Below are 17,925 nucleotides of genomic sequence, written 5' to 3'. Positions count from 1 at the left end.
TCTTGGTCTTTTGAACTTGATTAACCTCGTTTATTCGAACCCTTCTAACCTTGTCTGTTTTGTACAACCACATGGCAGAGATTCGTCACGCCTATGTCATCTTCAACACACTGCAGTGCTGACTATTATCATCTTCCATTATAATTTGCTGTATATTTTATTAACAATGAATTCAGTATTCATACCAGCATGTCTTCAGATGATGTCTTTATTATTTCGTGTAAAGGTAAAATAGCCCACTTGAAAGTCAATGGAATTTGCAAACCTATTCTTACACAATTTACCAATAAAATATATAAGAAATATATATCAGATACGAATTTGGACATGGTTGGTGTTTTATTATTTTTATATCAAGAACATTGTTGTCATTATGCCAAGGTCCAATACGGAACACAAATGACCACTGCTTATAGAATTTGCTCCCACACGGACACATTTACCATTCATTAGCTACGTTGCGGCGATGGCAGCTCTGAGGACGGTGAGTCCAAAGATCACTCTCTTATATCGCTATTGTCTGTTTATCTCGATCGTCTTTGTAAATAGTTAACAATGCGGGGCTAATGTGTTGAACAAGTACGAGTTAATGGACCTCCACTATTTACTTGTTTAACTGATGTGCTACTAGCCCCGCGCTGCGTTACCTTCAGTCTATCAGCTGCACAGGCGCAGCTAGCCAAGTAATGTAACGTTAGCTAGCAGCTACTGCTTTTGGTGACGTTATTCATGTTGGCAGTGTCGAAGCGTGCAGTCACAGATTAATAGGCCCAGGGGAGTCTTTGCGCCAGTAATCGGAGCGGGGGTGATAAATAAATGTGTGGCGTAAAAATAGGATCTTTAACAAATGTTCATTGTCATGCAAAATAACAATGCAGCAATGAAGATTTAGGGTGGATTACATTAATCCGAATCTTTAGCCAGTCAGGAACTACAGGTGTAAGCTTTAAAATGTGAAGGGTGTTTTTTACGATAAAAGCGAAATCTCAATGCATGGATATACAGTGTCAAATTACGTTTCATTGCAAAGAGGTGGTTTTCCCTAGAAATGGCATGCCTGCTATGAGGTGTTGGCTATGTCTCCAACACACACACACACACACACACACACACACACACACACACACACACACACACACACACACACACACACACACACACACACACACACACACACACACACACACACACACACACACACTCACTCTCTCGCGCTCTCTCAGTATACCTTCACCAGACAGGCCAAAACATACAGTACCAGTCAAGTTTGGACACCTACTCATTCAAAGGTTTTAATTTATTTTTACTATTGTAGATTTTCTACATTGTAGATTAATAGTAAAGACATCAACTATGAAATAACACACATTATGGAATCATGTAGTAATCTAAAAAGTGTTAAACAGATCAAAATATATTTGAGATTCTTCAAAGTAGCCTCCCTTTGCAATGATGACAGCTTTGCACATTCTTGGCATTCTCTCAACCAGCTTCATGATGTAGTCACCTGTAATGCATTTCAATTAACAGGTGTGCCTTGTTAAAAGTGAATTTGTGGAATTTCTTTCCTTAATGTGTTTGAGCCAATCAGTTGTGGTGTGATAAGGTAGGGGTGGTATACAGAAGATAGCCCTATTTGGTAAAAGACCAAATCCATATTATGGCAAGAACAGCTCAAATAAGCAAAGAGTAACAACAGCCCATCATTACTTTAGGACATGAAGGTCAGTCAATCTGGAAAATGTCAAGAATTTTGAAAGTTTCTTCAAGTGCAGTTGCAAAAACCATCAAGCGCTATGATGAAACTGGCTCTCATGAGGACAGCCACAGGAAAGGAAAACCCAGAGTTACCTCTGCTGCAGAGGACAAGTTCATTAGAGTTAAGTGCACCTCCGATTGCAGCCCAAATAAATGCTTCACAGAGTTCAAGAAACAGACAAATCTCAACATCAACTGTTCAGAGGAGACTGCGTGAATCAGGCCTTCGTGGTCGAATTGCTGCAAAATTGCTGCAAAGAACCAACTACTAAAGGACTTCAATAAGAAGAGACTTCATGAGACCAAATTTGAGATTTTTGGTTCCAACCGCTGTGTCTTTGTGAGACGCAGAGTAGGTGAACGGATGATCTCTGCATGTGTGGTTCCCCCCCGTGAAGCATGTAGGAGATGTGATGGTGTGGGGGTGCTTTGCTGGTGACACTGTCGGTGATTTATTTAGAATTCAAGGCGCACTTAACCAGCATGGCTACCACAGCATTCTGCAGCGATATGCCATCTGGTTTGGGCTTAGTCCCACTATCATTTGTTTTTCAACAGGACAATAACCCAAAACAAACCTCCAGGTTGTGTAAGGGCTTCCAATGCATCCCAAAGATGTTCGATGGGGTTGAGGTCAGGGCTCTGTGCAGGCCAGTCAAGTTCTTCCACACCGATCTCAACAAATCGGTTCTGTATGGACCTCACTTTGTCATGCTGAAACAGGAAAGGGCCTTCCCCAAACCGTTGCCACAAAGTTGGAAGCACATAATCGTCTACAATGTCATTATAGGCTTTAGCATTAAGATTTCTCTTCACTGGAACTAAGGGGCCTAGCCCGAACCATGAAAAACAGCCCCAGACCATTATTCCTCCTCCGCCGAACTTTACAGTTGGCACTATGAATTGGGGCAGGTAGCGTTCACCTGGCATTGGCCAAACACAGATTTGTCCGTCGGATTGCCAGATGGTGAAGCGTGATTCATCATGAGTTTTGCAACCGAGGACAGATGATTTTTACGCGCTTTATCACTCGGCGGTCCCGCTCTGTGAGCTTGTGTGGTCTACCACTTCGCGGCTGAGCCGTTGTTGCTCCTAGACGTTTCTACTTCACAATAAGAGCACTTAAAGTTGACCGGGGAAGCTCTAGCAGGGCAGGAATTTGACGAACTGACATGTTGAAAAGGGTGCATCCTATGACGGAGCCACGTTGAAAGTCCCTGAGCCCTTCCGTAAGGCCATTCTACTACCAATGTTTGTCTATTGAGTTTGCATGGCTGTGTGCTCGATTTTTATACACCTGTCAGCAACGGGTGTGGCTGAAATAGCCAAATCCACTAGTTTTGAAGGGGTGTCCACATACCTTTTATGTGTATGTATGTGTTATATACACACGTCACGCCAGACACGTGTGGTGCTTTGCTGGTTTACATCTATCTAGAAGAGGGACAACATTGTCACCTTGGTTGAGAAGGCATGTTTCCAATGTGGGAGTAGATTGTATTACAAGGTAGGTTATTTGTCATAATGTGATTTCTGGTAGCCTATATTCTTAACTTTACCGGGATTATTAAATGTAATGTTTTCTGTTTATTAGGCACTTCATGGACGGTTCATTCAAGCCATCCCCTACTCTGTGGGGTCGTTGCGGTTTGCCAGCTCATTCAAGGTAATATATTAAGGAGAAGTAATGACCAGACACCTGAGCCAGTTTCCTGAGTCATTGTATTACTCTCTATTGTCTGAGTCATCACAACCCCCAACACAGGAGGTTTTTAGGAGCTTGGCATGACTCTAAGGCACAGCTGTTTAACAGAGGCCTACTGAAGCTTGTTTACAGGCAGAAGTGTCATTTGGCACCAGTCCAGTAGCCTACCAGTCAGCCCAGGGGTCTTTTGATCTAACTTCTTCTTAGTCCACCACGTGACTCTGTGCCCTTTCTTCCCTTCTCTCACTTCCTTGTGCTTTGATTATTTAATTCAGTTTAATTGAAGTGCTTAATTGGCTCCCAAGACCACCATTAATTTCCGCTCCAAGCATGCCCTTTCATTACAATAAAGAAAATCATTGTGTTCGGCCCTCGCTCTGTTCCTTTCCCCTCCTCGTCTGTCTGTCCGTCTGTCTCTTCTGCTCCGCCCCTCTTCCTCTCTCAGGCCGCAGACCTCACTATCGAGCGCAACACTGCGGGGAAGCCCAAGCCAGACCCCGCCTCCCTGGTGTTTGGCAAGCAGTTTTCAGACCACATGCTGACCATCTATTGGTCAGAGAAAGAGGGCTGGAAGGTTCCTCAGATCAAGCCCTTTCAGAACCTGTCGCTGCACCCTGCCACCTCTGCCCTGCACTACTCCATAGAGGTGAGAGAAGGAGCCATAGTGCAGACATAGGAGACATTTGGCTGTTAGCCTCGTAAAACCAGACAGATGTCGCAATAGTTCACATTCTGTTTCATAAACAAAATGTGAGCGCAGCGGTCAATTTTCCTGACGAGGCTAACACTGTCTTACTAAGACGTCTGTCCTTGATACAAGTCACCTAGCTTATTCTTTCAGAGATGGTTCATTCTGCCAGATGTATGAACAGTATGTCTGTGTCTGTCTCAGCTGTTTGAGGGCATGAAGGCGTTCAGAGGGGTGGACAACCACATCCGTCTGTTCAGACCCAACCTGAACATGGAGAGGATGCACCGCACTGCTGACCGCAGCTGTCTCCCTGTGAGTCTCTCAGACCTGGTCCTGAACAACCCACTCAACTGAACCAAGTAGTTACAGGTCCTCTGTCCCTCCCGTCTCTGTGTAGTTGTTTGATAAGGTGGAGCTGTTGGAGTGCATCAGGAAGCTGGTGGAGGTGGACCAGGAGTGGGTCCCCTACTCCCTAGATGCCAGCCTCTACATCAGACCCACCTACATTGGGATTGAGGTGAGCACTGCTCCCCCCTCACAGACACAGGAGATATTTACATTTTAGTCATTTTAGCAGACGCTCTTATCCAGAGCGACTTACAGTAGTGAATGCATACATTTCTTTGTACTGGCCCCACGTGGGAATCGAACCCACAACCCTGGCGTTGCACACACCATGCTGGCGTTGCAAACACCATGCTCTACCAACTGAGTCACAGGGAAGGCCCAGTCTCTATGGTTTCACATTTGGGGGTGGCAGGTAGCCTAGTGGTTAGAGCGTTGGGCCAGTAACTGAAAGGTTGCTAGATCAATTCCCTGAGCTGACAAGGTAAGAATCTGTCGTTCTGCCCCTGAACAAGGCAGTTAACCCACTGTTCCTAGGCCGTCATTGTAAATAAGAATTGGTTCTTAACTGACTTAACTAGTTAAATAAAAAAATGATCATATCTATTTTTGAATCATCTGCACTTAGCCCTAGGTAGTGACATAACGCTGTCACTGTTTCCTCCAGTAACACCCCTCTCCTTCCTCCCCTCTCTCCCTCCTGGCCTTAGCCTTCCCTGGGTGTGTCGAGGGCCAGCCAAGCCCTACTATTTTGCATCGTGGGTCCTGTAGGGCCCTACTTTACCACAGGGGCCTTCAGCCCAGTCTCTCTGCTGGCAGACCCAAGCTATGTCAGGGCCTGGAGAGGGGGGGTCGGAGCCTACAAGATGGGGGGGTGAGTATCACACTTTAACACACACACTTCCAAGTAGAAGTGACTCAATTTGCGAAAGCAACAATGGGTTGCTTTGTTGCGTTGTAATTTCCGAAAAACGAGACAGTGGTTTCTTAATAGCTTATTAGCTATATAACAACTCATGTTTAACGTCATGGAATTATGAAGATATGGTCTGACTCTGGGGCCCCAAGTTTACTTCTGAATGGAGACAGCTTGAGGCTTATAATGTAATTGTTTAGCTATTTTAACCATGCGCATTCCTCTAGATTACAACATGTTGGCTGCATGTTAGCTGAATATGAACTTAATGTCCTGTCTGTCCTCTGGTAGCCATGTTGCTTTGACCTCTCTCACAAGGTCAGCCCCCCGCAGCAGGAGGAGCTGTTTATGAGGGTTGTGTGTTTCCAAGGGAGCTGCCTGCTGAAATGAAATATTCCACCACCCCTCCTCTCTCCCATGTCTATTCCTCCCTTTCACTCTCATACTTTCTGTCTCTCTCCCTCTTTCTGTCAGTAACTATGGGCCGACTATATCAGTGCAGAATGAGGCTATAAAGCAGGGCTGTCAGCAGGTCCTGTGGCTGTATGGAGAGCAGGAGGAGATCACAGAGGTCGGCACCATGAACCTCTTCATCTACTGGACGAATGAGGGAGGAGGTCTGTTTCACTGTCTATAGTCTGTACAGTGCCTTCAGAAAGTATTCACAACCCTTGACTTTTTCCAAATGTTGTTTTTACAACCTGAATTTAAAATGAATTAAATTGAGATTTTATCACTGGCCTACACACAATAGGCCAGTGATAATGCCAAATGAAAATCCGAAATGTCTTGAGTCAATAAGTATTCCATCCCTGGCAAGCCTAAATAAGTTCAAGTCACATAAGTTGCATGGACTCACTCTGTGTGCAATAATAGTAATCAACATGATTTATTAATGATTTCCTCATCTCTGTACACCACACATACAATTATCTGTAAGGTCCTTCAGTTGAGCATTGAATTTCAAACACAGATTCAACCGCAAAGACCAGGGACGTTTTCCAATGCCTCGCAAAGAAGGGCACCTATTGGTAGATGTGTAAAAATTAAAAAAAGCAGACTCTGAATATCCCTTTGCGCATGGTAAAGTTAGTAATTACACTTTGGATGGTGTATCAATACACCCAGTCAAACAAAGATGCAGGCGTCCCTCCTAACTCAGTTGCCGGAGAGGAAGGAAACCGCTCCGGAATTTCAACACGAGGCCAATGGTGACTTTAAAACAGTTAGAGTTTAATGACTGTAATTAGGAGACCACTGAGGATGAATCGACAACTATGTAGTTACTCCATAATACTAACTTAAATGACAGAGTGGGAAAAAGGAAGCCTGTACGAATAAAAATATTCTAAAACATTCATCCTGTTTGCAACAAGGCACTTAAGTAATACAGCAAAATATGTGGCAAAGCAATTAACTTTTTGTCCTGAATACAAAGTGTTGTGTTTAGGGCAAATCCAATACAACACATTACTGAGTACCACTCCATATTTTCAAGCATAGTGATGGCTGCATCATGTTATGGGTATGCTTGTAATTGTTAAGGACTGGGGAGGTTTTCAGGATAAAAAATAAATGGAGCTAAGCACAGGTAAAATCCTAGAGGAAAACCTGGTTGTCTGCTTTCCACCAGACACCGGGAGATGAATTCACCTTTCAGCAGGACAATAACCTACAACACAAGGCCAACTCTACCTCAAAATAAGACTGTCAATGTTTCTGAGTAGCCGAGTTACAGTTTTGACTTACATCTACTTGAAAATCTATGGCAAGACCTGAAAGTGGTTGTCTAGCAATGATCAATAACCAATTTGACAGAGCTTGAATACATTTTTAAAAGAATAATGGGCAAATGTTGCACAATCCAGGTGGGGAAAGCTCATAGAGACTGACCCAGAAAGACTCATTCATAGCTGTAATAACTGCCAAAGGTGCTTCGACAAAGTATTGACTCGGGTATGTACACGTAAATGAGATTTCTGTATTTCATTTTCAATAAATTTGCAAAAATGTAGTTTTCACTTTGTCATTGTGGGGTATTGTGTGTAGATTGAGAGATTTTTCAAATATTTAATCAATTTTGAATTCAGGCTGTAACACGCAAAAATGCAGACTAGGTCAATGGGTGTGTATACTTTCTGAAGGTACCGTATGTCTGTTTGACTGTCTCTAGTCTGTATGTCTGTGCTTGTTTGCATAGTGTCTGACTGGACTGTCAAAATAGGCTGTCAGTGCTTCCCCTGTTGGTTGTTAATGTTTCTGTTCAACTTGAAATGGTGAATTCTGTTCAACTCCAAACAACGGTGTATAGATGATGTATGTGAGTAAGAGTACCTGTTTGTATGCAGAGAGAGAGTTGCTGACTCCTCCTCTAGATGGCATCATTCTCCCAGGAGTCACCAGACAGTCTCTGCTGGACCTGGCCAGAGAATGGGTAAGTAGGGGAGGAAGAGGGAGGTTATAATGGGAAAAGATTAAAGTTATTTGAGAACGGATAGAGAGAATTTAAGACCAGTGTAATCCATTGACATAGAAGACAGGAGATGGTTAGCAGAATTATTTTATTGGAATTATAGTGATGCACAGTCATACGGACTTGTTTTGTTTCCTTCAGGGAGAGTTCAAAGTGACAGAGCGCACAATGGGCATGAAGGAGCTGCTCGGTGCTCTGCACTCAGGCAAGATTACGGAGGTGTTTGGTGCCGGGACGGCCTGTGTCGTCTGTCCTGTCGGCAGCCTGCTCTACAAAGGGAAGGTAACCACAAGTCTTGGTGTATTTACATTTTTCTGAAACCCTTTTGTTTTGCCCTCAAACAAAATGCTCCAGATTATATTCTCTCTCCCCTCCCTCAGACCTACCAAATTCCTACAATGCAGAATGGTCCAGACCTGGCCAAGAGGTTCCACAAAGAGCTGACAGACATGCAGGTAAGCAGGTCTGCCCTAATGCTTGCTTTGACCCTTTAAATAGAGTGCTTCCCTCCGATATTAATTTGAACTAAATACATTTTGTCTGCTCTAAGCAACAAAATAAAGATGATGCTCTTTTTTTTGTTTCCACTCTTCTCGCCTGGCGCCATCCACTCCTCAGTATGGCCGGAAACAGAGTGAATGGGCACCACTGGTCGTTTAATTGGCAGTTTGCACATGCCAATCATATCGCGACCAGTCCCCCGCTCCATCTTCAAGACCAGCAGCTTCAGCACAACCCATAATGTACTCCTTCTGATAGGCTGGCTGACAGGCAGAGATGAACAGGTCACGTCTGTTACTCTTGGTGTTTCTGCGGGGACTTGTAAAGGGATAGGGTTAGTCTGTCATTCAAATGTTGCAACTTGCATGGAATACCGACAGTTACACAATACTGTATAAGTAATGCTGTGAAACGGCCGCAGCTTCGGTTCAACCAACCTACTCTAGTCTGTATTTCTGTATTAGGAACAAAGTCAGTCTTTTTCCTATTCAGTCCTTTATCATACTGTAGCACAGGTGACAGAAGAAATCGTCCTCCAAGCTTTTTAATAAACACTACATGAGATCATCTATAGGGTTGTCTGTGCTATTAGGCACAACTGATGTATTGTTGTAATAGTTTAAATATGCAATACGCACAACTATTGTAGGGTATTACTGGTAAGTTATATTGGTCATTTGCAATATGGGATTAACTTTTTACAGGTACTTAATAGGAACAATTGAGTCTGTTAGACATTTTCACTGGATGACATCATAAGGAATGTGTTGACTGTACTGTTATTGTTAAGTGACTGTAGGATCAGATCAAAACCACATCACAGGATGTATTACTTTCTAAATGTCACTATATAACCTGAGGAAGTACAATATGATTTAAAATACTTTTTGTTGTTGTAGAACCCATGTATATCAGGCCAGTAATACAAATGGTTATACTTACCATATTGACACCAGAGGTGCTTTTCAACAATCTCCTAGAAATGAGTTTACACTGACCTTAGTTTGATATAAGTGTGTGACAGAGCAGAAGAAAGTCAGTCAAGTGATCGTGTGTGTCTTTCTGGATTGGACAGATACCCACTAAGAAAGTGATGTTGAAAAGATTGAGATTAAAATGGAGAGGTCAAAGTGAACTCAAGCATGCACAAAGAGGTTAGCTATGGCTACATGATATACTTAAGCAATAAGGCCCGAGTGGGTGAGGTATATAGCCATGGTATATTGGCCAAGGGCTGTTCATATGCTGGATTCAGCCCTTAGTCGTGATATATTGGCCATATACCACAAACCCCCGTTGTGTCTTTATTAAGCAATAAGGCACGAGGGAGTGTGGTATATAGCCAATATACCACGGCTAAGGGCTGTTCTTACGCATGACGCATCGCGGAGTGCCTGGACACAACCCTAAGTCGTGGTATATGGGTCATATACCACAAACCCGAGGTGCCGTATTGCTATTATAAACTGGTTACCAACTTAATTAGAGCAGTAAAAATAAATGTTTTATCATACCCGTGGTATACCACGGCTGTCAGCCAATCAGCATTCAGGGCTCAAACCTTATAAACTGGTTTACCAACGTAATAACAGCAGTAAAACTAGTCATACCCGTCTGTTACCACAGCTGTCAGCCAACCAGGTTATAATGTAGACTTCAGAATGCGAGAGAGACCACATTCAATAGACGCTATAGACTGTCTGACTTCTGCACTCGGTTGTGTGTAATCATTATGTAGACTTAAGGTAACAATGAGTAGTTATTTTTTGTCTGAGGGTTTTTCTTGTCAATTGGAACAACCGTCTTCCCAATTTATTAACTGCATATCCAGGTTTATGTCCTCACCCTGCTGCTTTCCTTTCTATTCATGTATTTGACTATTTCATATTGCTTAGTTCTCTCCATTCCTCCCTAAGTGCCTGACTGGGTGTGTGGACTGTTGTTGTCCTGTGGATCGAACTTGTTTTTAGTGGTTGCAGTAGGCTATCCTGCTGGATCTTTGTGTTTTTAGTGGTTGCAGTAGGCTATCCTGCTGGATCTTTGTGTTTTTAGTGGTTGCAGTAGGCTATCCTGCTGGATCTTTGTGTTTTTAGTGGTTGCAGTAGGCTATCCTGCTGGATCTTTGTGTTTTTAGTGGTTGCAGTAGGCTATCCTGCTGGATCTTTGTGTTTTTGTTGTGGGACATTTTTACAATAAACTCCATCTGTGTTCCATTGTCTTACTGGGTGTGGTTTTGCTGAACTATTTGTACTGCTTGATGCTCATGCACTTTACTCGATTAAAACTTAAATCTCCCATTGTCAGTGTAGTGCCTTCTCAGTAATAATGAATGAACGAACCACACACACACCATCGTAATGTATGACTTGGGCCATTGGACAGACTTTATTACAATCACTGATTTTACCGTACAGGATTGCTCTTTCAATATTAAGAATGACAGAAAACAATAGAATAGCATGATTATAGAACACTAAATAGTGACACCTTTAGAGAGCTGTAGAATACATATTCCTTCTAAACGTTAACTTAAAGATATCTAAATTAGTCTTGTCAAGCATAATTGACATTTCTTTGGCAACTTAATTTTGTTCTGAATATTTTTTTCTTCACTAAAAACGTTTCACCCAAAATGATCTGCATACATAATCAGAAATGGTATAATAGATGTTCTACCAAATGATGTTTTGAAACAGGAATCCCAGAAAAGACCACCTCAGACATGATGTAAACTCAGTCAAAAGCTTTGGCACAGTGCCAACCCCTAAGATTAGCATTTGGTTGAAAGATTGCAATTGAGATCATACCTCTATCAGAACATGCTGATAGCAGGCCAGGATTAGATCCCCAGGCTGGATTTAACGGATCCTGGACTGAGATGGGATAGATGAGCGGCAATAGAAAGGTGTCTGTTGAGTTCACTAGGGGGAGTGCTATCAGTGCCTGGCCCTCTCACTGGCTCTGGTCTTCAGTGGGACAGTCCTCCTCGAACAGGGCCAGGGTGTGCTGCCCCAGGGGGTTGTAGAGAAAGGCGTCCACCTCTCCCCCACCATTACTGGTCTTCTGGAAGTGGATCTCCAGCAGGTCCTGCAGGTTCTCCTGCTCCGTGACGGCAGGGATGCCAGTCAGCAGCACAGTACGCCCACACGCTGACAGCCGTGTCTGGTAGAGGGGTGAGGGGTCAGATTGGAGGATATCGCCTTACTGCAGACAGCTTCTAGACACTACTGGTTGGACTAGCTTGTCTGTAAGTCCCAAACAATGAGTTGAGCACCTATTATCTAGTGTACAGGGCCTTGAGTTTCCTAATTGTATAACAATCCCATTGTAGTTGTAACTTGTAACCAAATTAGAATGGGCGCACAACCACAGACTGATGCTGTGTACGGTTTATAACATTACACTCCGAATTGATGATTTCACTAGACATAAAGGTATTTCTGCTGATAGTGTAGTTGGCCTATGATAAATTGCTTATTTTATAGTCTGGTTATCCTGGAGTTAAAGGGATAAACTCACGGCCATGAACATGAAATCTGCTTACCTGGAAACTTGTGATCTCTCCATTCAGAAATGGAGTCACCTTCACACTGTGCTTCCTCCCTTTCTCAAACTCCACATCGTGGTACTGCTTGTCAGTCAGGCCTTTGGCAACTGTGGTAAACAATGCACAGTATGCTCAGTTAATCAAAAGTTGTACATTTCTCATTATATAAAGTCAGAAAGAATGAACTGAAATAACAGTATGAGGAAAATTCATTAGTCTCAGCTTTTTCCCTTTATGAAGAAAACTACATTTTCTGACAGGAACTTGACTTGCGTACTATTGTTTTCTGTAAAAGTGATGATCACGTTGCCAGAATCATGCAGCATGTCAGAATCTTCCACCTCCCCCCCTCCATTCTTGCTCTTGGCAAAGTGGATCTCCAGTTTGTCGAGCAAGCGGTCCTTCCCGACCTTCTTGGGCAGGTTGGAAACCAGGATACGGCGGGAACATACCTCGGTGTCCATCTGAGGTAGAGAGACGGGTGCGCACACAGACACTGGTTCACACAAAGGAATGCATGCATACAAATGAAATAAACTAACTGGATGTAATCCAAGTTATTCTGCACATGACACTCTTCATAACAGAGCCACAGTTGTTCAGGCCCTTGTATTGCGCTCATTACATCATCTTCCTGACACCTAAACACTAGTGAATGGAGATGGGTTTCTGTTGTTGTACCTCTACTTGACAGGGCACCAGCAGCTGTACGAGCTTGGCCTCCAGAGTGATGGCACAATCCTTGCCCAGATCCACCTTATGCTCCCTCAGGCTCAGGATCTTCTGGGCCACTGTGGAGGTAAGGCGGTATAATAACCACCAAAATAAAATAGGTGCTAGACAGAGTGAAGGTTTCGGTCTTACCTTCCTCATCCTCAAAAGTGATCAGTGCAGTGCCCTCCTCCATTGGAAACACTATATGTGGCTTCACATCAAAATTGAGTGTGTTTGCGCCATCACCCGTCACTCCAGTGAACACAACCTTCTTTTCAGGCACTGCAGCAGTAGACACCTAAAACCAAGAGAGACAATCTTCAATAGTCAACTAAATCTCATCACACCTACTACAGTACACAGCCACACCAAGACTAATAATACAGCTCCTTAGTTTTGGGGTGTGGCCCTACATCAGTCTGCTGCTTGAGGTGGTGGGAGCTCTCCTCCTCAAGCTGCAGTTCTTCCTCTGCTCTCTGGATCTCCCTCTTCAGTCTGCTCTCCTCATCATGCAGGGCGGCGATCTTCTTCTGCAGAGAAACATTACTCCTATCAGTCATTCAGGGAGAATCCAAAACCTCTATTAAGACCTCTCTCAACCCCGCAAAAAGCCACTAAGTATAGGAAAAGCGATATCCTAAGAAAAATGTTAATTCTAGTGTTGGTCTTTGGTTTAGTGGTTTGAGAGAATTTGTCATACCCTTTCAGAGTCTACATCCCTGGCTTGGTTGTTGTCATCCTCTTCCAGAGATATCCCCAGTTTGAATATGCGCTGTCTGAACTGTTTAGCAAGGTCCTCCTGGTCATCCCTGGCTCTGGACAGGTCCTGCTGCTCCTTCAGCAACTGATTGTGTTGAACCTGAGAACACAGATTCTATGAGGCCCTTGAGCCATGGGCTACACTCACAAACCAAGGAGATTAAATATGCATTAATTATTATACAGTAGACAAAGCCTCTCTATCTATCTATCTATCTATCTATATATATATACACACACAGTGGCTTGCGAAAGTATTCACCCCCTTGGCATTTTTCCTATTTTGTTGCCTTACAACCTGGAATTAAAATAGATTTTTTTGGGGGGTTGTATCATTTGATTTACACAACATGCCTACCACTTTGAACGAACAAGAAATAAGACTAAGAAAATTGAAAACTTGAGCGTGCATAACTTGAGCGTGCATTCACCTCCCCGAAGTCAATACTATAGAGCCACCTTTTGCAGCAATTACAGCTGCAATTATTTTGGGGTATGTCTCTATAAGCTTGGCACATTTAGCCACTGGGATTTTTTCCCATTCTTCAAGGCAAAACTGCTCCAGCTCCTTCAAGTTGGATGGGTTCCGCTGGTGTACAGCAATCTTTAAGTCATACCACAGATTCTCAATTGGATTAAGGTCTGGGCTTTGACTAGGCCATTCCAAGACATTTAAATGTTTCCCCTTAAACCACTCAAGTGTTGCTTTAGCAGTATGCTTAGTGTCATTGTCCTGCTGGAAGGTGAACCTCCATCTCTGGAAGACTGAAACAGGTTTCCCTCAAGAATCTCCCTGTATTTAGCGCCATCCATCATTCCTTCAATTCTGACCAGTTTCCCAGCCCCTGCCAATGAAAAACATCCCCACAGCATGATGCTGCCACCACCATGCTTCACTGTGGGGATGAGGTTCTTGGGGTGATGAGAGGTGTTGGGTTTGCGCCAGACATAGCGTTTTCCTTGATGGCCAAAAAGCTACATTTTAGTCTCATCTGACCAGAGTACCTTCTTCCATATTTTTGGGGAGTCTCCCACATGCCATTCGGCGAACACCAAACGTGTTTGCTTAGTTTTTTTCTTTAAGCAATGGCTTTTTTCTTGACACTCTTCCGTAAAGCCGAGCTCTGTTGAGTGTATGGCTTAAAGTGGTCCTATGGACAGATACTCCAATCTCCGCTGTGGAGCTTTGCAGCTCCTTCAGGGTTATCTTTGGTCTCTTTGTTGCCTCTCTGATTAATGCCCTCCTTGCCAGGTCTGTGAGTTTTGGTGGGCGGCCCTCTCTTGGCAGGTTTGTTGTGGTGCCATATTCTTTAAAAAAAATGTAATAATGGATTTAATGGTGCTCCGTGGGATGTTCAAAATGTCTGATATTTTTTTAGAACCCAACCCTGATCTGTGCTTCACAACTTTGTCCCTGAAATGTTTGGAGAGCTCCTTGGTCTTCATGGTGCCACTTGCTTGGTGGTGTCCCTTGCTTAGCAATGTTGCAGACTCTGGGGCCTTTCAGAACAGTTGTATATATACTGAGATCATGTGACACTTAAATAAAGTCCATCTGTGTGCAATCTAACTAATTATGTGACTTCTGAAGCAGTGGCGGTTCTAGACCAGTTCAACTGGGGGGGGGGGGCAAGCTGGGGCCAGTTTTACTGTTTGAGGGGCCAGTTACATTAGACGTTATTGTTGTCATATCGTTTTGCATTTGGTACAATACTGTTGTGTTCTGCCTAAAGCCGTCCCTCTAGAAAATGTGTGGGTTAAATTAGTGTTCGCGTTGCCACTGTCTAATAACAGATGTAAAAAAAGAAAGATAGCAAAAATTAGTTATGTAAAAATTGTCATACTCCACATTTAGGGGGGCCACAAGGGGGTCCAAAATTGTCACAGGGGCACTGCCCCCCCGTTCCCCCCCAGAACCGCTAGTGTTCTGAAGGTAATTGGTTACACCAGATCTTATTTAGGGGCTTCTTAGCAAAGGGGGGGAATACATATGCACGCACCACTTTCCCGTTTGTATTTTTTTTTTTTTAACAAGTTATTTCTTTCCTTTCACTTCACCAATTTGGACTGTTTTGTGTATGTCCACTACATGAAATCCAAATAAAAAAAAACATTTAAATTACAGGTTGTATTGCAACAAAATAGGAAAAATGCCAAGGGGGATGAATACTTTTGCAAGGCACTGTATATATATATATTATTATTTGTATATATATATTTTTTTTAATTTGTTTTATTTATTATTCAATTCAATTCACATGCGCCAAATACAACAGGTGTAGACCTTACCGTGAAATGCTTACTTAACCAACAATGAGAAAGAGTTAAGAAAATATTTACCAATTATTGAAAGTAACAATAAAATAACAATAAGGAGACTATATACAGGGGTTACCGGGTCAATATGCAGATGTACAGGTTAGTCGAGGAAATGTGTACATGTAGGTAGGGGTAAAGTGACTATACATAGATAAACAGCGAGTAGCAGCAGTGTAAAAACAAATGTAAATAGTCCTGGTGGCCATTTCATTGTCTTATGGCTTGGGGGTAGAAGCAGTTAAGGAGCCTTTTGTTCCTAGACTTGGCGCTCGGGTACCGCTTGCCGTGAGGTAGCAGAAAGAACAGTCTATGACTTGGGTGACTGGAGTCAGACAATTTTTTGGGCTTTCCCAATTAATATCCTTTCTTTGGTCAAATATACCTTGCATTTGCTGATAGCATTTAGGATTCCATCCAAGGTGTTTTGTGATTCCTGGGTGTGTGACATTAAGGAAAAATCCTGAAAAAATGACATTCCATTAGGTCAGTCGCCTCTTTATAAAAATGATAGAGGACTCACTGAAGATGGGGTTCCCCCTTACCTCATCACACATGACTGTGGGAGAAATTGACGCTAATCTGTAGAGTATAAAATGTCGTGGAAAAGGTGTTTAAAATGAAAAAGAGCTGTGATAGATCAAAAGACCAATTAGTGTAAATAAATATCAGAATCGTGCTGCCTGTCTAAACGCACCCAACGTCTCCACTGACTAGTGTAGGCTACACTTTATAAAATAATAAGTCGTTTGAAACGATCTAGTTTAAAGCTTTCGGTATTCATATAGCTACACATTCCTTTTTGATTCGGCCCAACTATCAACGCGTCCAAGTACCATTGACCGTTCATTTTAAATCTTTAATAAAAAAAAGTATGACTCTTAACACACATCCAATCCATTTTAATTTCAAATTAGTTTAAAAACATTTAGTTACGATTTTATAGAAGACAAAGTGGAGTCAACCACTTACCGTAGTTAGCTGTTGTGTAATGGTACATCTTTCAGTTTCAGTTTCTTCAATCCGACACGGCAGATTTCGACAAGAGGTAGGTGCTTGGGTAGCCCTGACGCGCACTCATTAAATCCTTGATTCTGCTCCAGCACAGCACTCAATACACCAGATTTTACTGAATATATATAACATCTCACAGTTCTTGCTGTGAGATGTTACCCCACTCTTCCACCAAGGCACCTGCAAGTTCCAGGACATTTCTGGGGGGAATGGCCCAAGCCCTCACCCTCCGATCCAACAGGTCCCAGACGTGCTCACTGGGATTGAGATCTGGGCTCTTTGCTGGCCATGGCAGAACACTGACATTCCTGTCTTGCAGGAAATCACGCACAGAACGAGCAGTATGGCTGGTGGCATTGGCATGCTGGAGGGTCATGTCAAAATGAGCCTGCAGGAAGGGTACCACATGAGGGAGGAGGATGTCTTCCCTGTAACACACAGCGTTGAGATTGCCTGCAATGACAAACTCAATCCAATGATGCTGTGACACACCGTCCCAGACCATGACGGACCCTCCAACTCCAAATCGATCCCGCTCCAGAGTACAAGCCTCGGTGTAACGCTCATTCCTTCGACTATAAACGCGAATCCGACCATCACCCCTGTTGAGACAAAACCGTGACTCGTCAGTGTAGAGCACTTTTTGCCAGTCCTGTCTGGTCCAGCGATGGTGGGTTTAGGCGACGTTGTTGCCGGTGATGTCTGGTGAGGACCTGTCTTGCAACAGGCCTACAAGCCCTCAGTCCAGCATCTCTCAGCCTATTGCGGACAGTCTGAGCACTGATGGAGGTATTGTGCGTTCCTGGTGTAACTCGGGCAGTTGTTGCCATCCTGTACCTGTCCCACAGGTGTGATGTTCGGATGTACCGATCCTGTGGAGGTGTTGTTAAACGGTCTGCTACTGCGAGGACGATCAGCTGTCCGTCCTGTCTCCTTGTAGCGCTGTCTTAGGTGTCTCACAGTACAGACATTGCAATTTATTCCCCTGGCCACATCTGCAGTCCTCATGCCTCCTTGCAGAATGCCTAAGGCACGTTCACGCAGATGAGCAGGGACCCCGGGAATCTTTCTTGGTGGTTTTCCAGTCAGTAGAAAGGCCTCTTTAGTGTCTTAAGTTTTCATAACTGTGACCTTAATTGCCTACTGCCTGTAAGCTGTTAGTGTCTTAATGACCTTTCCACAGGTG

The 17,925-nt window shown here is 43.4% G+C and overlaps 2 protein-coding genes across 3 annotated transcripts; one reads left to right on the top strand and one right to left on the bottom strand.

Annotated features, from left to right (window-relative positions):
- Nucleotides 1-438: 438 nt before the first annotated feature.
- LOC115171474 (branched-chain-amino-acid aminotransferase, cytosolic) lies at nucleotides 439-10,686 on the top strand. The gene is made up of 11 exons (XM_029728309.1): nucleotides 439-484; nucleotides 3,353-3,424; nucleotides 3,909-4,109; nucleotides 4,356-4,466; nucleotides 4,552-4,671; nucleotides 5,210-5,373; nucleotides 5,890-6,032; nucleotides 7,764-7,849; nucleotides 8,030-8,170; nucleotides 8,269-8,343; nucleotides 8,507-10,686. Exons 1-11 carry the CDS (start codon nucleotides 467-469, stop codon nucleotides 8,546-8,548), a joined length of 1,173 nt encoding a protein of 390 aa, XP_029584169.1. The 5' UTR covers nucleotides 439-466; the 3' UTR covers nucleotides 8,549-10,686.
- Nucleotides 10,687-10,744: 58 nt separating this feature from the next.
- LOC115171475 (interferon-induced 35 kDa protein homolog) lies at nucleotides 10,745-16,758 on the bottom strand. Of its 2 annotated transcripts, XM_029728311.1 has the most exons (10): nucleotides 16,698-16,758; nucleotides 16,271-16,307; nucleotides 16,111-16,188; nucleotides 13,351-13,509; nucleotides 13,064-13,180; nucleotides 12,801-12,948; nucleotides 12,618-12,727; nucleotides 12,214-12,400; nucleotides 11,934-12,043; nucleotides 10,745-11,551 (listed from the first exon to the last, which is right to left on the bottom strand). In XM_029728311.1, exons 2-10 carry the CDS (start codon nucleotides 16,280-16,282, stop codon nucleotides 11,342-11,344), a joined length of 1,131 nt encoding a protein of 376 aa, XP_029584171.1. In that variant the 5' UTR covers nucleotides 16,283-16,307; nucleotides 16,698-16,758; the 3' UTR covers nucleotides 10,745-11,341. The 2 variants fall into 2 exon arrangements, with proteins under 2 accessions (XP_029584171.1, XP_029584170.1); XM_029728310.1 differs by lacking the exons at nucleotides 16,271-16,307; nucleotides 16,698-16,758 and having other exon boundaries at nucleotides 16,111-16,203.
- Between the last annotated feature and the right edge of the window lie 1,167 nt (nucleotides 16,759-17,925).

Source organism: Salmo trutta, chromosome 32, assembly GCF_901001165.1.
Source record: "Salmo trutta chromosome 32, fSalTru1.1, whole genome shotgun sequence".
In the NCBI taxonomy this organism is placed as follows: Eukaryota; Metazoa; Chordata; class Actinopteri; order Salmoniformes; family Salmonidae; genus Salmo; species Salmo trutta.
The sequence above is the reverse complement of the archived record's forward strand: the minus strand, read 5'-3'. Positions and strand labels throughout refer to the sequence as shown.